Genomic DNA, 18024 nt, shown 5'->3' on the forward strand with positions numbered 1-18024 from the left:
TAACTGTCGGTTAATAAGAGTCAATTGAGTTTATATGTGAAGCCCACATCCCTACGTTAATTTAAGTTAAATTATTAAGAGATTATTTCCTTTGTATACGTTATTATTCTATTGTAGCATCATGCCAGAAATACTCCTTGCAATGTGTATATCTCTGATATGTTATATTTTGTTTTTGGTATATTCTCTCAGATACCTCACGATTATAAATCAGCGAGGATGGATTTCCAGATAGAAAATTCACAAGAATTTTTGTTGGATTAGACGGAATCCAGATGCTGAGGGGCAGTGATGAATATCAATGCATGCAAACTTGGGGTATTATCAATTCATGCTACTTTTTCAATTGTCTCTGTAGTGCAAGTTATCCAATTGGGTCTATTTCTTGCCATCGACCATCATGAGATAATCATTTCGTAATATATTCACCTAAAGACGGTTTTCGTAGACACATAATATTTTTTTCATCACTTGTAACATGTCAATGAGTCAATGGAGTTTTCAGAGTTGTTTCTCTGAGATTTAATAATCATCCATTTAATTAACTACAGATACAGATAGTCAAAGGGCCTACCTTGCATGTTTTCATTCTTCTAAAAATATTTACTTGTCCAGTTTAGTATATATGTATATATATTCTTTTGAGAAAGAGCATTACAGTTTTTAACATTAAACAATAATTATAGCATACGTATGATATACAGTTTTAGCAGAGGTTGGCGTAATGACCATACAATTTTGCGTATGATACAAGAGCTCAAGGAAAAACTCCAGTAAAAACCCTCTCTCCCCGCGAGTAGTAAGAGAAACTGTTTTAAAAATAAGCTGAAATAATTCCTATTGAAGGGCATCTCGCACAGCAAAATTGATCCTCTCCTCGAAGAAAAAGAAAATCCAGGTAATTCCTATTTTTGGCATGAAGAATTGGAGTTTACAATTGGAGACATTCTTGCATACACACCTACTCGTGATCAAAACGTTGACGTATTCGAAAAACTCTCCTCAGCGTCCAATCGGCGTTAAAAAGATTTTTTAAATAAGACTTCCTCATTAAGAATATTTCCGGTGGGGAGACAAGTGATCGTTAAGAATTTCCCGCATAACAAGACGTATTTTTCACCGATTCATGAATATAGTGGCTACACCGTAATTTCATTGATCAATTGACCCCTGTAAGTTGCCAGGTTCGGCTTTGGGCAAGAGAGAGATCATTCAAAGATCGCAAAGATAATCTTACTTACTCAATTCAAACTTGTAGGAATATCACAGCGATTATTTTAAAGGATGGGTGTGAAATAAATAATATGACGAAATAGGCAAATGAATTTCAAGATTTTATTAACATATTTTCGAAAGTTCATTATACAAGAATATGTGGAGAGAAAAAAATCACTTTGTAAGATACCTTGGAAGTAGCTGCTGAGTGAATTCCCAGAATAATAAGTAGTCGATCTCGGGAAGTGGTATGTCGGTACATTTCCCAAGAAATACTACTTAACATTCGGGAAATTCCCTGGAAAACTCCGGGGGTAACACAAAAATCTTCACCGAATGGTACAAAACACACTTCGAAAGTGAGAGACACTAAAATAACTTCCATGTTTATATAGTCTTCAGCTTTATTTCTCGTTTAATGTTTCCGTAGACGAATCAAGTCTAACGTGCAACTAGTGAAAAGGTGTTTACTTCTTGATAATATAGTTTGGGTACCACAAATGAATCAGAATCAATACTCAATATCGCTAAAATGTAGTCTGAACAATTATGTTATCGAGTGAAACAATGTTAATTGTGTTCTTTTCTCTATCGAGCAATTTATTCTTCCGCAAATGGCTGAATAGACGGAGAAGTTGAACGGTTGGCTTAATTCTTGAGACCATTTTCATACACGTTAGTACGGTAAGTTGGTAAAATTTTTTGAGAGGATAACAGTAACAAATACTCATGTGGAAATTGCAGTGCATCCTTGAAGTATCTTATCCGCTTTAAGGAACTTCAAGTATCTGTTTTGTAAATTCACTTCTGTATAAAAATTGGAAAGTTTCAATGGTACCTCTAGAATTTAAGTCAACGTCCACATCTAGAAACTCGAACACATTGACAATAAAAAATTAATCTTTTCAAACTAACTGAAGAAGTGATCGAAATAGCCTAATAAATCCTACAATAAAGATGTAATCTTTTGAATTTAAACTATCAATCAGCTAATGTAATGGTTCTCTCGTTGTAGTGCGATTGTTTTTTAGTATTTAGGAGTGACCGTTTTAACACTGGAGTAAGTTGAATATCCTGTGTATAATATTATATTTAGAAGCAAGGGGAAATCCCAACCATATATTTTTTTCGAAATTTTTTCACAACCATATACTCGTTTTTCAAATAAAAATTGTAAACGTCAGTTTGTTACTCCCAAAGTGCATTTTTCAGAATGTTTCCTTCCATTTATCAACATACTCCAGATTGTTCAATGGGAAATATAACGCTCAAGAGTACAAGGATCATTAAATAATTATTATAAATTATAGTTTCTTTCGTAAAAATTCAGATATCTTGTCTGTCGCTGCTGTTAGCAGCATCTTGCATAAATTTTGTGTATTGGTTGAATTATGATTAGAATGCAAATCATTTTGATGATTCATTGGAAAGCCCCAACAATGAATAACGTTCTTATCATTAATCTAACAATTCGTAACAGACTCAGATAAGTAGAATATCTTCTTTTCTTTTTTAGACCTGGGTATTCTGAGGAATTGGCATAAATTCATCCTCATTATACAGGGTGGAATGAATAGTTGCGAAAAAATATTGTGTGGCTCTTTCATACAATTTTTTTTAGCAGGCAGGAAAGAAGTTTCTTGTGAAAAAACTTTAGGAATGGCTTTTTCTACCCCTTGCTAAAGGAACACCACCAAATTTTTTTGATTGCCTTTCCTCAGCTCTCATAGAATGTCTGTTCTATTTCATTGCTATCAGTTTTCTGGTTTCTGAGAAAAAAAACTAAAAATTGCATCATCTTTAGGGGGCTACATACTATTTTTTGATTGGAAACTTCCTAAATTTTTTCGCTATTCACTTATACCCTGTGTATACCTTGAGTTCCCATTTCGTTTTCAATAAAAATAAGGAATGAAAATATACAAAAATTAGTCAACAAATAAATACTTTATTTATAACCTCCAATAAACAGATCATTTTATTAAATTACAGTGAAAAAACAATTAAATAATAAATTACAATTAAAATTAATCAGAATTGCTAATACTTCAATTTCATTGAATAGGAAAAAATTATCCTCTTTCACAGATAATATCGACAACACTAGGTTCCATGAGCACAGGTTGCAAGCAACGATGAACAGCAGAGCCCAAAATTTCATCCAGCAAAAAGTACAAAATGCTGAAAAAAGTGGAAATTGTTTTCATTATCTCCCTGCTGATACATTAAAATAAAACACTATTCACACAGTTTAAAAAAAAAAGTGCAAAATGGCTCACTTTTCATCTGCAACAAATCTCCATAAATACAGCTGCAAATAATGAGTGTCCACTTGTATTTGCTGCAGCCCATATTTACTGAAAGTCTTCAAACGCACACACTCCATGAAGGTCTGCAAAAACAGTTTTTGAATTCGTTCTCAAACAATACACATCAGTATTACCTTCAAACTTATTTTTATGATCCCAGTCAAAATTGAAATTTTGTTGAACTCAACCGTGGAGAATATTTCGATCTTCTCGCTGAAGATTCTGTGCATGTTAGAAACAAGAGTGGAATCCAAGTGACTAGGGGTATAATTTGACCAATTCGAACGAGTCTGATGTCTACTGATGGAGAGGCTGCAATTTTTTAAGTTTTATTTTGTTTCAATTCTTGTTTTGTTATACCAACCCTTGTTGTTTCCTACTAGAATCGCTGCTATGCTCTGTGCTTGTTCCTTGGTCTTCGTAAAATAAGGCTATGGTGGATTCGATTGCAGCTATATCTTCCACAACCCTTTTCATGACAGCCCTAACTGTCCTAGGTTCTATTGTATGCAGCCAATCTCGTGTTTCCACACTCTTTCGTAGCATCTAAAACATAATTATTTCTTTTTCATTATTATTACTACCCAAACAACAGCTGGTATAAAGAACCTATAAAAGCTCAGAAAAAGAAATAGAAGTACATTACAAGTGTAGTACAACTGATATGTCAATGTCAAAAATCTTCAAATGTGCCACTCACTTGAGATACATTAAGTCCCTGAATCCTCACATAATGATTGAGCAATTCTTGAGCAGATTCCTGCATAGATGTCTCTATCTCATTTTCGTTTGTCAAAGCGGGGTTAGGTTTCAGATGCATCAAATTAATATGGAATAATTCATCGGTCAACGTGAGCTGCAAGAAATGAAACTCAGTTTTTCATTCCTCAAATCGCAGAAAAATTTACCAGATGCTGGACATGTCCGTTCCTAAATTCCACACATAATTTCGAGAGTAGTAGAAGCAGAGTAGGCGGAAATTTCGGGTCTGTGTGAACAGTAGTACAGAAAACTCTCGCGGTTGCTGTCAAGTGATGCAGAAAGCAGATGATTAAACCTTCTCTCACATTGTCAACACAGAAACTGTCTTTGAAATTGTTTTTCTGTGAAAACGCTATATCGGGATGTATGAAAGCCTGAAAACAAAAGTTACCCTTAATATACTGACCTAACAAGGGAATAAATAATCATTGGTGGTCAATAATCTAATGCAGCTCAACTTACACAAAGATCCTGCAATACCCCCTTCACTTTTTCTACGATAGTTTGAATGACAGAGTTCAATAACTCGGTTAAATTTTTAGAAACATCTTCTTCGTTTACTAGTTTGGGAGTCGTAAGACACTGTCTGACTTTGGTGAGAGAATCATTGAAATGCATCTTCAACACTTGCAAATGAGCTTTGCATTGCTTTCTACCCGCATTAACAACAACATCAGTAGCTCGTCTGCAGAAATTAATTTATATATAAAACCACATACGCCCAACTCCTTAAATACTCACTCAATAAAATCAACGTTAGGATACAGCATATGACCTTCAACACCCCTGTAAAATTTGTCAAGTGCCTGGACTAAAATTGTTGTATCATTTGCATCTTGCTCCGAATCAACTTTATGTTGAACTAGCTGAAAATACTTTTCCATATTTTCCTTCACAAAAGACCTCAATTCTTTAGCAGCAAAATTTTCAAATACTTCACTAAAAGAAGAAATCACATTTTTTCAAACAACTTAGTATAGATTAACTCAATTTGAATAGGAACCAATTCAATACAATTCTTTTTTGGAATACCTGTTTTCTATATTATCCAATTTCCGACTGCTGTTAATGAACATATCATAAAATGAGGCAACAACCAGGCACAAATCGTTGAAGAATCCATTGCATCCTAAATCCATGAACTCACTAATGTCCTTCTGCTCGCTCTGATCTTTGAGCATGACTAGTTGCTCACTCAATCTCTGTTCTGAACATTTCAAAAAATCCTCACAGAGTTGTTCTGCTGGCTCGTCTAATTGCAGGAGAAGATCTACAGAATCTGCCATTTCTTTTGTTGTTGTGTTTGGATAACAGAACTGCTGGCGTAGTTCATCTCTCAATTCTTTGAGAATTACATCGCAGTCTGATTTAATTCCTTGGATCGAAGGTAAATCTCCATACTGTTTGAGAACTCTCTGTGCATGCGTGTAGTCTTGGACTGCCTTAAAAACACTGATAGTTGAGGTACATATACTCAAAAATAAGATCAAATAGAAATAGTGTAAAAGGTACCTGATTGTAATTTTTTTCCTCCATTCTACTTTTCAGTGTAGCAGGTAGTTTGAATAGGAACTGTAAACGTTGTAAAAGTGTGTGAATTCCCGATAATTTACTGATTTTTTGTCTACTTCCTTGAAGTGTTGAATTTATTTTTTCCGCATAAGAAGTAATTGAGTCCATATTTTCTGCAAGTAAATCCATTTCAGTTTCCATATCTTTGAAATCATTCTTCATCTGAAAAATATCTTATGAATAAATAACGAATGGCAGAAAGACAAAATGAATACTTTTTTGATGGTATCTGTTGCTGATATGAACTTGTTGTAATTTTCATAGACTAAAGTTTGCATGTCAGAATGTAAAGTCTGGGTATCTCTGATTATCTCATTTTCGTGATCCATTATTTGTTTTAAGTTACATTCCTGAAAATTCTCTTTTTAATATCACAGGCATTCGGCAAATATAAAATTACCTTGAATAATTTATCTAAATACATATTTGCATTAAAATTGGAACCATTTAAATCTAAAGGATTTGAATTCTTAGTTTCTTCCATCGTTGCGTTTTGCGTTTATATTTTTCAGACTTTTTATCCTAAAATTGTATGTTGAAGGAGAAATAAACAATTTTTGTTATGACGTCTGTCAAAAATCAGCTGACCATACGTGATAATAATAACTGTCATTGTATGATAATAACTGTCACAATCCAAACATTCCAACTAATAATTATAGTTATACAGTTATAACCCATGTTGAAGAAAAATAAATTTCTATTAGTAAAATCAACAGATCTTTTTCGATTGGATGGGATATAAAAATTTCAATCTGAAAAATTCAGATCATGAAAGGAAATTTGCCTACAATCGAAATCTATGTTGCATGTCAATGTCAAAGTTTTCTGTGATCATCAAGGTTTGCTTGTTTTCATTTCTTGTGAGTTCGTTAACAAGGAGAAGTGTTGCACATTTTTCAAATAAATAACTACGGAGAAAATCAAAATAATCACACAGATATCACGATGTATGAGCTAGAAGAAGGTAAATATTTCTTGAAAAATAGTAGGCAATTAACGATTAATCATGTGGCTCACATTCCAGATCAATATGAAGAAGATGAGACTGAGGAAATCAGTTCAGAATTGTGGCAAGAAGCTTGTTGGATCGTTATTAATTCATATTTCGATGAAAAGGGTTTGGTTCGTCAGCAGTTGGACAGTTTTGATGAATTCATACAGATGTCTGTTCAACGGGTTGTGGGAGATTCTCCTCAAATAGAACTACAGGCTGAACCTCGACATATTTCGGGAGAAATCGAAAATCCTACTCGCTATACTTTAAAATTCGAACAAATCTATTTATCGAAACCCACCCATTGGGAAAAAGATGGTGCACCTTCTCCTATGATGCCCAACGAGGCTCGTTTGAGAAACTTGACATATTCTGCACCATTGTATGTAGATATTACAAAAACTGTGATAAGAGATGGTGAAGATCCTGTTGTAACACAACATCAAAAAACATTTATTGGTAAATGCAAATTTCATATTTCCATTTGCGTCTCGAGCAAATTAGAATTTCTAAAACTCAAACGGATATGATTTTTTCAGGAAAAATTCCCATTATGTTGCGTTCCACATTTTGTTTGTTAAATGGACTGACCGATCGTGATTTAACTGAGTTGAACGAATGCCCTCTGGATCCAGGTGGATATTTCATCATCAACGGTTCAGAAAAAGTACTTATAGCTCAAGAAAAGATGGCAACAAATACTGTTTATGTGTTCTCTATGAAAGATGGAAAATATGCCTATAAGTGTGAAATACGTTCATGCTTAGAACACAGTTCAAGACCAACTTCTACATTATGGGTGAACATGATGGCCAGAGGTGGTCAGGCCACAAAAAAAGCAGCTATTGGTCAAAGGATTATTGCAGTCTTACCTTACATTAAGCAAGAAATTCCAATTATTGTTGTCTTCAGAGCCCTTGGTAAGTACCCATCAATATTTATCACTATTTTTGCACAGTTCTTTTGTGGAATATTCTCATCATATTGATCCACAACTTATTTCTGAGAAGACATCTTTTCAATGATGAATTGTTGAATATTCATACAGGTAGGGCGTAGGTCCCTTTGAAAAGCACCAGTAATTTCAAATAAATATTTTATTATCATTTTGAGGTGCTTCATGGATGGATTGTGAAATGAACCTATAGCATTGAAATAAATCCAAGTTGAGGAATGGTTAATGAACTTTTATAAAATCGGCTGTTGAAATGCATGTTCAATTTCTCTTGTGTGAAACCTTATGTAAGGCGATGAAATGGAAAATTATAATAAAATCGGTAATCTCTGAATTTATTTGCTTGAATTTGCAACACTATTCAAAGATGTCATGCTTAAAGCTTGGGAATATTTGTTAACCTATTATGAATACACATATTTTACTTGAAGCAACAAATCAACATTTGCTACATAATTTCTCACGACATTATCATCATGTGGTTGAACCTTATGCATTCACTCCTGTAGTACATTGTTTTTGCATTTTTTTTTTTAAATACTGATTAAAGGAAATGGTTGTGTGTTTTGCAGTTCGCAACTTTTATATTTATTGACTTCAGTGTGTCAGCTGAACTGAAATAGGGGTATTTATGAATCATTCCAGAAGAGAATGATGGTATAAGTTCTTTTGATCCAGCTATTTTCCTGAATTGTGTTGTGTGTATCAATTTACATTGGGTGTTCATGTTTTTTTTTTCCCAAATATTCCAATGGTGAATAATACTTATATTCGAGATCTGAATCCCTCATTGCTTATTCATAATTTTGGTTAACACTTTTTTCAGGATTTGTGGCAGATCGTGATATTCTAGAACACATAATTTATGATTTCGAGGATCCCGAGATGATGGAAATGGTGAAACCGTCACTCGATGAAGCCTTCGTCATACAAGAACAAAATGTCGCTTTAAATTTCATAGGTTCGAGAGGTGCCCGACCTGGTGTCACAAAAGAAAAACGTATCAAATACGCCAGAGAAATCTTACAGAAAGAAATGTTGCCTCATGTTGGTGTTTCAGATTTTTGTGAAACAAAGAAGGCGTACTTTTTGGGGTTAGTACAAAGTCGATATTGGAGAATGAATATTTTTGCTTTTCTGGTTATTGTTTTTTATTTTTTTTTTATTTGATCTCTTATAGGTATATGGTTCATCGACTGCTTTTAGCAGCTCTTGGAAGGAGAGAATTGGATGATCGTGATCATTATGGAAATAAGAGATTGGATTTAGCTGGTCCCTTACTTTCATTTTTGTTCAGGGGTTTATTCAGAAATTTAATTAAAGAAGTAAGAATGTACGCGCAGAAGTTTATAGACAAGGGAAAAGATTTCAATATCGACTTGGCCATCAAACCGAAATTAATCACCGATGGTTTACGTTACTCTTTGGCCACTGGTAACTGGGGAGATCAGAAAAAAGCCCACGAAGCTCGTGCCGGTGTATCGCAGGTGTTGAACAGATTAACCTTCGCATCAACGTTATCTCATTTACGTCGTGTCAACTCTCCGATTGGAAGAGATGGTAAATTGGCCAAACCACGTCAGTTACACAACACCCTATGGGGGATGATCTGTCCTGCTGAGACTCCCGAGGGAGCCGCTGTAGGTTTAGTAAAAAATCTGGCTTTAATGGCTTACATATCTGTCGGTTCGCAACCGTCGCCAATTCTCGAGTTCTTGGAAGAGTGGTCAATGGAAAATCTGGAAGAAATCGCACCTTCCGCCATCGCGAATGCCACTAAAATCTTTGTGAATGGATGTTGGGTGAGTTTTATCAGCAATTTTTCCGAATTGAATTTTTTTGAATAATCTATTCGGTTATTTGGAAATATCTTAATGTTCCAGTTGACAATCTCAATGTTTTCAGGTTGGTATACACAGAGATCCCGAACAATTGATGTCCACTTTGAGGAAGCTCAGACGTCAGATGGACATCATCGTATCTGAAGTTTCTATGATTCGTGATATTAGGGATAGGGAGATAAGAATTTACACAGACGCGGGAAGAATCTGTAGGCCGCTTCTAATCGTAGAAAATGGAAGTTTGTTGTTGAAAAAGAAACATATTGACATGTTGAAACAAAGGGATTACAATAATTATGGATGGCAAGATCTTGTATCTTACGGTGAGTTTTTATCAGTCGATTAAGTTCACATTTTGCTTTATTCTATCCTCTGAATTTATTTGAAACGTTTATTTTAGGTGCTGTTGAATATATCGATACGTTGGAGGAAGAAACGGTCATGATTGCTATGTCTCCTGACGACTTGAGACAAGAAAAAGAATATGCTTATTGTACGACTTATACACATTGTGAAATTCATCCGGCCATGATTTTGGGCGTTTGCGCTTCGATTATTCCGTTCCCTGATCACAACCAGAGTCCTAGAAATACATATCAGGTAACAAACACTCCGGAAAAATAATTTATTTCCTTGGGCAACGATCGACATATTTTCAATTTTTTTTTTCAGAGTGCTATGGGTAAGCAGGCTATGGGCGTTTACATCACAAACTACCATATTCGGATGGACACCTTGGCCCATGTACTCTATTATCCGCACAAGCCTTTGGTTACCACGAGATCCATGGAGTACTTACGTTTCAGGGATCTACCAGCCGGAATTAACAGTATTGTGGCTATTGCTTGTTACACTGGTTACAATCAAGAAGATTCTGTCATCTTAAACGCGTCGGCGGTGGAAAGAGGATTTTTCAGGTAGAAAAATAACGAAAATCTGCAATTATCATGTCATTTGATATTCGAACATTGCTCTGATAATTTATGTTTTCAGGTCAGTGTTCTACCGATCTTATAAGGACTCTGAATCGAAAAGTGTGAGAGATCAGGAGGAACAATTCGAGAAACCAACGCGACAAACGTGTCAAGGAATGAGAAACGCCCTATACGACAAACTGGACGATGACGGTCTAATTGCACCGGGTATTCGTGTGTCAGGGGAAGATGTGATAATAGGAAAAACGATGATCCTTCCTGAAAGGGATGACGAGGTGAGTAGCCAGAAAATTTGTTTGGATAAATTGTGAATATATGGAAATTTTGATTCGTTTGTAGCTGGATGGTACCACTAAGAAATATTCGAAAAGAGACGCTTCGACATTCCTAAGAAACAGTGAAACGGGAGTCATAGATCAGGTTATGGTTACCCTAAACGCGGATGGTCATAAATTTTGTAAGATCAAGGTTAGATCTGTTCGGATCCCACAAATTGGAGACAAATTCGCCTCTCGGCACGGTCAAAAAGGAACTTGCGGTATTCAATACAGACAAGAGGTGAATTTAAATTGTTACTATTGATCTTGATTAAGTATTAATGGTTATACTGTTTTTAGGATATGCCTTTCACGTGTGAAGGACTCACCCCTGATATTATCATCAACCCCCACGCTATCCCCTCCCGTATGACAATTGGTCACTTGATCGAGTGCATCCAAGGGAAAGTATCAGCGTTGAAAGGGGAAATTGGTGACGCGACGCCTTTCAACGACGCTGTCAACGTACAAAAGATTTCCACCCTTCTTCAAGAATACGGTTACCAACTGAGAGGGAATGAGGTTATGTACAATGGTCACACCGGGCGTAAGATCAACGCCCAAATTTTCTTCGGGCCCACGTACTATCAACGTCTTAAGCATATGGTGGACGATAAGATCCATTCTAGAGCAAGAGGACCGTTGCAGGTGCTAGTCAGGCAGCCAACGGAAGGAAGGGGTAGGGACGGTGGATTGCGTTTTGGGGAGATGGAGAGAGATTGTCAGATCTCCCATGGGGCCGCGCAATTTTTGAGGGAGAGATTGTTCGAAGTTTCAGATCCGTACAGAATACACGTTTGTAATTTCTGCGGTCTGATTGCAATAGCGAACTTGAGGAATCACACGTTTGAATGTAAGGGATGCAAGAATAAGACGCAAATTTCACAGGTGAGGTTGCCGTATGCGGCAAAGTTGCTGTTCCAGGAGCTTATGTCCATGAATATCGCCCCCAGACTAATGGTTACATAAGAATTATATAAATTTATGCTGAGTTTTAAAACTTTTAATGTAATTTTATTAGCCTTTTATTATATTGTATGCAGTTTTTTTTTTACAGTAAATTATACATTTTTCAAAGTTTATTTATTTTCCCCCCAAAAGGCTGTGTGCTGCGTGCCCAGAAAATGATCTAGACCCGAGTCTTATAGGAAAAGTCCGAGGAAATTGTGACTTTGGACGTTTACCAAAGTAAAATGTCCTACGTCAGTTTGACAATTTTGATAGATGTGATTTTTCTCGGACAGGGGTGGGTACTGCCGATTCAACTCATCGATATCGAAGTGTAGCGTTTTTGGCCTGGGTATTCATGGAATTTGTTTCAGTATGGTCTTTTAAAGCAAATTGGCCGTAAGCGTAAAGAGGGATCTTTTATATAACTAGTTATCTGAGTAGGAAGACGGAAAATGAAGGAAATAAGATCCTTGTGATATGACAGTTAGAGGTTAGAAAACACAAAATAGTCGTGTTGAAAATTGAAAACCGAACATACGTTTACTTTATGGTTGGAAATAGAAAACAAATTTTGAACAATTTTCGTTGATAAATTTATCAACACCAACGTTTTTCATTCAAAATCAAATAATTGCAGCATTTATTTCCCCATAGTAGAGAAAAATATCACACCTATCTGCTGCAGTTCCAAGAAATATGTGAATTTGAGGTTATCTCCGACCGAAATACATTTAAATTTGGGTCTTCATTTCATTGTTCATTTATAATCCTGAGCTTTCACTATGTATGAACAAGATGACGGTAATTAGAATACAATCAATTTAACTTGGAAACCATCTAAAAGTTCATTGAATTTCTAGACCGTTATGAAGAGGAAGAAACTGAGGAAATCAGTTCGGAGTTATGGCAAGAGGCCTGTTGGATTGTTATCAATTCCTACTTTGACGAGAAGGGTTTGGTTCGACAACAATTGGATAGTTTTGACGAATTTATACAGATGTCTGTTCAACGTATCGTTGAGGACTCCCCAGTGATTGATTTACAAGCTGAAGCCCAGCATACCTCTGGGGAAATTGAGAATACTACCCACTATTTGCTTAAATTTGAGCAGATTTATCTTTCAAAGCCTACACATTGGGAGAAAGATGGGGCTCCATCCCCTATGATGCCAAATGAAGCTCGTTTGAGGAATTTGACTTATTCTGCTCCTTTGTATGTTGACATTACCAAAACTATAGTGAGGGAGGGTGAAGACCCTATCGAAACACAGCATCAGAAAACATTTATAGGTAAAATTCCAATAATGTTGCGTTCCACATTCTGTCTATTGAATGGACTCACTGATCGTGATTTAACTGAATTGAATGAATGTCCTTTGGATCCTGGTGGCTATTTCATCATAAATGGTTCTGAAAAAGTACTAATTGCTCAAGAAAAGATGGCCACTAATACTGTTTACGTGTTTGCCATGAAAGATGGAAAGTATGCTTATAAATCAGAAATTCGTTCGTGTTTGGAACATAGCTCAAGACCCACGTCGACTTTGTGGGTCAATATGATGGCTAGAGGTGGCCAGGCGATTAAAAAGGCAGCTATTGGTCAAAGAATTATCGCAATTTTGCCTTATATCAAACAAGAAATTCCAATAATGATTGTATTCAGGGCTCTTGGTAAGTATGAATTCAATAAACGCAGCTATAGATAGATATTCTGTGCATAGTGAATGGTTATTTCCTTTAAAGGTTTTGTGGCGGATCGTGATATTCTTGAGCACATCATTTATGATTTTGAAGATCCAGAGATGATGGAAATGGTGAAACCATCACTGGACGAAGCCTTTGTCATACAAGAACAAAATGTTGCTTTAAATTTCATAGGTTCGAGAGGTGCCCGACCTGGTGTCACAAAAGAAAAGCGTATCAAATACGCCAGAGAAATTTTACAGAAAGAAATGTTGCCTCATGTTGGTGTTTCTGATTTTTGTGAAACAAAGAAGGCATACTTTTTGGGGTGAGCTGAAATTTTTTGATATTTCTAGGTTGTTTACGTTTTTGGAACAATCTTTTTGTTCTAGTTACATGGTTCACCGACTTCTTCTAGCCGCTCTTGGTAGAAGAGAGTTAGATGATCGTGATCATTACGGAAATAAAAGATTAGATTTGGCTGGTCCATTACTGGCCTTTTTATTCAGGGGGTTATTTAAAAATTTGATAAAGGAAGTGAGAATGTACGCGCAGAAGTTTATTGACAAGGGAAAAGACTTCAATCTTGATCTAGCCATTAAAACGAAATTAATAACTGACGGTTTGCGGTACTCTTTGGCCACTGGTAACTGGGGCGATCAGAAAAAGGCCCATCAAGCTCGTGCTGGAGTATCACAGGTGTTGAATAGGTTAACTTTTGCGTCAACGTTGTCTCATCTTCGTCGTGTCAACTCTCCAATTGGAAGAGATGGTAAATTGGCCAAACCACGTCAGTTACACAACACCCTATGGGGGATGATCTGTCCTGCTGAGACTCCTGAGGGAGCCGCTGTAGGTTTAGTAAAAAATCTGGCTTTAATGGCTTACATATCTGTCGGTTCGCAACCGTCGCCAATTCTCGAGTTCTTGGAGGAGTGGTCGATGGAAAATCTGGAAGAAATCGCACCTTCCGCCATCGCGAATGCCACTAAAATCTTTGTCAATGGATGTTGGGTGAGTTTTATCAGCAATTTTTCCGAATTGATTTTTTTGAGTAATCTATTCGGTTATTTGGAAATATCTTGATGTTCCAGTTGGCAATCTCAATTTTTTTCAGGTTGGTATACACAGAGATCCCGAACAATTGATGTCCACTTTGAGGAAGCTCAGACGTCAGATGGACATCATCGTATCTGAAGTTTCTATGATTCGTGATATTAGGGATAGGGAGATAAGAATCTACACAGACGCTGGTAGAATCTGTAGGCCGCTTCTAATCGTGGAAAATGGAAGTTTGTTGTTGAAAAAGAAACATATTGACATGTTGAAAGAAAGAGATTACAATCATTACGGTTGGCAGAACCTTGTTTCTTATGGTGAGTTGCAACATATTCTCGAAGGAACTTATTAGGTTCAAATCCTTGATGAAATGAATTACAGGTGTTGTTGAATATATCGATACGTTGGAAGAAGAAACGGTCATGATTGCGATGTCCCCTGATGATTTGAGACAAGAAAAAGAATACGCTTATTGTACGACTTATACACATTGTGAAATTCATCCAGCCATGATTTTGGGAGTTTGCGCTTCGATTATACCTTTCCCAGATCACAATCAGAGCCCCAGAAATACCTATCAGGTAGAGTCATGATTCATTCAATTGTTCCCGATTTTTAACTCTTTTTTTCTCAGAGTGCTATGGGAAAACAAGCCATGGGCGTTTATATCACGAATTTCCACGTGCGTATGGACACTTTGGCCCATGTCCTCTACTATCCACATAAACCGTTGGTTACAACCCGGTCTATGGAGTATCTACGTTTCAGAGAGTTGCCTGCAGGAATCAATAGTATTGTAGCTATCGCTTGTTACACTGGTTACAATCAAGAAGATTCTGTCATCTTGAACGCATCCGCAGTCGAAAGGGGATTTTTCAGGTAGATGCATGTTTTTATTCACCATTTGCATGGCCTTTGATATTTTTTTTATATTTCAAAGTTAACTCATGTTTCAACGCCCCCCCCTCACAAATTTTCTGTTCAATTGGTGTTGCCGAACACCATAAAACAATATCGGTGAAGACAACTGTTAAAATTCGGAGTAATTCTTAAAATCGGCAGATTTTTTTAGATTTCGTCGAATTCGTCTCAAAATCGGTAGGTTCGGCAACACTGTTGAAATGTGTAGGCCACCCTCTTTTATCCCTGACGCCATATTTTCCAATTATTCCCGAGGGTGAAGCCTCAGATCTGTGACTGAATTTCTCTATTTTCATCTTCATCTGCCTAATGAATCCATTCTAGTCTTCCTTCACCTAGAACTCTTCAAAACTTAATTTTGTCAACCTCCAATTCTATTCTATATAATTCGAATGTTATTTTTACGTTTCTGTTTTACTTTTCCTTTTTGCAATTAAACAAGAACACGCTTTCAACCGAAGAAGTAACAAAAATAATAAATCATAGTACTTACACATAACAAATCTTGATGAAATAACTTTTTAACACATTGAAACATGTTGTGAAAATTTCTCAGAATTATTTGAATGTTTCAAATCATTAAAAACATCTTGAGTTTGAAGAAAATATTTCAGTTAACGCACTTTCTTGAATTTGTAGTTGAATTAATGAGGTAAGTTACATACTGTGGATTGTTATTATTCCAGATGAGGGAATTGTAGCTTTTTATAAATTTTCACTTTTGAATTTCAAGATACTTCACGATGTTAGTACAGCCTAGGCATTTTCCCTCGATTCTCATTGATTATTCGAATACAGTTGTTGCAATAAAAATAAAAAAGAAGTTTTAGATCATTACCCAAAATTTCGAAATGTAGGGGCCTTAAATACTTCTCTGTGGAACCCCGACAAGTATATGACTATAGTGATAGAGGAAACTTAGGTAAGAAAATACAAAACATTGTTAAAAACCTGTAGAGGCATGGATTATTCATGCATGCATCGTAGATACCCGTTGTTCCTTGATCGAAACATTTTAACACCCTTAATAGGTATATAATAACACACTACTACGGACATTCATACAAGCGGGGATGATCTGCGAAAAAGCTAGTGGTACTACATTGCCAATTTTCAGATCTGTGTTCTATCGATCTTACAAAGATTCTGAATCGAAAAGAATATCAGAACAGGAAGAACAGTTTGAGAAACCCACAAGACAGACGTGTCAGGGTATGAGGAACGCTATATATGATAAGTTGGACGATGATGGTATCATAGCACCTGGTGTTCGTGTATCTGGCGATGATGTGATAATAGGAAAGACTATGACCTTACCCGAAAGAGACGATGAGGCAAGAAAGATAACCTAACTTTATCATTCAGATTGTTTTCTGGTGTTATAAAAACTCTTGTTTCAGTTGGAGGGTGCCACGAAGAAATATTCAAAACGAGACGCTTCGACGTTCCTTCGTAACAGTGAAACGGGGGTGGTTGATCAGGTCATGTTGACCTTGAACGCGGATGGGTATAAATTTTGCAAGATCAGGGTGCGATCTGTGCGTATCCCGCAAATTGGTGACAAATTCGCATCCAGGCACGGACAAAAAGGGACATGCGGTATCCAATATAGACAAGAGGTAGGCGTATCAGGTTTGTCAGACGAATTACGTGACCGAAACTTACTTGCAGGATATGCCATTCACGTGTGAAGGACTGACACCCGATATCATCATCAACCCCCACGCTATCCCTTCCCGTATGACAATTGGTCACTTGATCGAGTGTATTCAGGGAAAAGTATCAGCGAATAAAGGGGAAATAGGTGATGCGACACCTTTCAACGACGCGGTGAACGTACAAAAGATTTCCACCCTTCTTCAAGAATACGGTTATCAACTTAGAGGAAATGAGGTTATGTATAATGGTCACACCGGTCGTAAGATCAACGCGCAAATTTTCTTGGGGCCTACTTATTACCAACGTCTTAAGCATATGGTGGACGATAAGATCCACTCTAGAGCCAGGGGTCCGTTGCAGATTCTAGTGCGACAGCCCATGGAGGGTAGGGCACGTGATGGTGGGTTACGTTTTGGGGAGATGGAGAGAGATTGTCAGATCTCCCATGGGGCTGCGCAATTTTTGAGGGAGAGGTTGTTCGAAGTTTCAGATCCGTACAGAATACACGTTTGTAATTTATGCGGTCTGATTGCTATAGCGAATTTGAGGAATAATACTTTCGAATGTAAGGGATGCAAGAACAAGACGCAAATTTCACAGGTGAGGTTGCCGTATGCGGCAAAGTTGCTGTTCCAGGAGCTCATGTCGATGAATATTGCCCCCAGACTTATGGTAACGTAAAAAGTAGTTCATATGTATTTAGTTAGTTAGAATGTTGAAATTGGTTTTGTTTTCATAGTTTAATTGATTATCCAGTGATTGGAGTTGATATTTTATTCAATAAAACGTTGATTTTAAGAAGTTGTATGATTTATCTCCCTACATCCTGAGTGATCCTCAAGTGAATCA

At 36.5% G+C, this 18024-nt stretch overlaps 3 protein-coding genes across 3 annotated transcripts; 2 read left to right on the plus strand and 1 right to left on the minus strand.

Annotated features, from left to right (window-relative positions):
* Positions 1–3143: 3143 nt before the first annotated feature.
* Positions 3144–6439, minus strand: LOC123314176 (vacuolar protein sorting-associated protein 51 homolog). The gene is made up of 12 exons (XM_044899298.1): positions 6259–6439; positions 6074–6208; positions 5799–6020; positions 5319–5728; positions 5028–5225; positions 4749–4971; positions 4433–4660; positions 4225–4380; positions 3889–4070; positions 3659–3836; positions 3495–3607; positions 3144–3396 (listed from the first exon to the last, which is right to left on the minus strand). The coding sequence occupies exons 1-12, from the start codon at positions 6340–6342 to the stop codon at positions 3288–3290; spliced, it is 2238 nt and encodes a 745-aa protein (XP_044755233.1). The 5' UTR covers positions 6343–6439; the 3' UTR covers positions 3144–3287.
* Positions 6440–6670: 231 nt separating this feature from the next.
* Positions 6671–11980, plus strand: LOC123313005 (DNA-directed RNA polymerase II subunit RPB2-like). The gene is made up of 11 exons (XM_044897658.1): positions 6671–6825; positions 6886–7314; positions 7395–7775; positions 8637–8904; positions 8991–9612; positions 9716–9974; positions 10052–10251; positions 10324–10568; positions 10645–10861; positions 10926–11144; positions 11204–11980. The coding sequence occupies exons 1-11, from the start codon at positions 6807–6809 to the stop codon at positions 11870–11872; spliced, it is 3528 nt and encodes a 1175-aa protein (XP_044753593.1). The 5' UTR covers positions 6671–6806; the 3' UTR covers positions 11873–11980.
* A 398-nt stretch (positions 11981–12378) lies between these two features.
* LOC123312998 (DNA-directed RNA polymerase II subunit RPB2) lies at positions 12379–17973 on the plus strand. The gene is made up of 10 exons (XM_044897652.1): positions 12379–12655; positions 12715–13524; positions 13597–13864; positions 13929–14550; positions 14654–14912; positions 14977–15176; positions 15230–15474; positions 16634–16850; positions 16917–17135; positions 17188–17973. Exons 1-10 carry the CDS (start codon positions 12637–12639, stop codon positions 17854–17856), a joined length of 3528 nt encoding a protein of 1175 aa, XP_044753587.1. The 5' UTR covers positions 12379–12636; the 3' UTR covers positions 17857–17973.
* Positions 17974–18024: the final 51 nt, after the last annotated feature.

The sequence above is a fragment of the Coccinella septempunctata genome, chromosome 5 (assembly GCF_907165205.1).
Source record: "Coccinella septempunctata chromosome 5, icCocSept1.1, whole genome shotgun sequence".
Lineage (NCBI taxonomy): Eukaryota > Metazoa > Arthropoda > Insecta > Coleoptera > Coccinellidae > Coccinella > Coccinella septempunctata.

What these genes read in the sequence shown, in the direction of transcription:
- LOC123314176 (XM_044899298.1), bottom strand. Translation starts at nt 6,342, where the DNA reads ATGGAAGAAACTAAGAATTCAAATCCTTTAGATTTAAATGGTTCCAAT. An exon ending in CAACAGATACCATCAAAAAA is followed by an intron (nt 6,021 to 6,073) that starts GTATTCATTTTG and finishes GATATTTTTCAG; the next exon opens with ATGAAGAATGATTTCAAAGA. An exon ending in GGGTATTGCAGGATCTTTGT is followed by an intron (nt 4,661 to 4,748) that starts GTAAGTTGAGCT and finishes TTTTGTTTTCAG; the next exon opens with GCTTTCATACATCCCGATAT.
- LOC123313005 (XM_044897658.1), top strand. An exon ending in GCAAGATCTTGTATCTTACG is followed by an intron (nt 9,975 to 10,051) that starts GTGAGTTTTTAT and finishes CGTTTATTTTAG; the next exon opens with GTGCTGTTGAATATATCGAT. An exon ending in GTATTCAATACAGACAAGAG is followed by an intron (nt 11,145 to 11,203) that starts GTGAATTTAAAT and finishes TACTGTTTTTAG; the next exon opens with GATATGCCTTTCACGTGTGA.
- LOC123312998 (XM_044897652.1), top strand. An exon ending in AAGAAGGCATACTTTTTGGG is followed by an intron (nt 13,865 to 13,928) that starts GTGAGCTGAAAT and finishes TTTTTGTTCTAG; the next exon opens with TTACATGGTTCACCGACTTC. An exon ending in GTCGAAAGGGGATTTTTCAG is followed by an intron (nt 15,475 to 16,633) that starts GTAGATGCATGT and finishes GCCAATTTTCAG; the next exon opens with ATCTGTGTTCTATCGATCTT.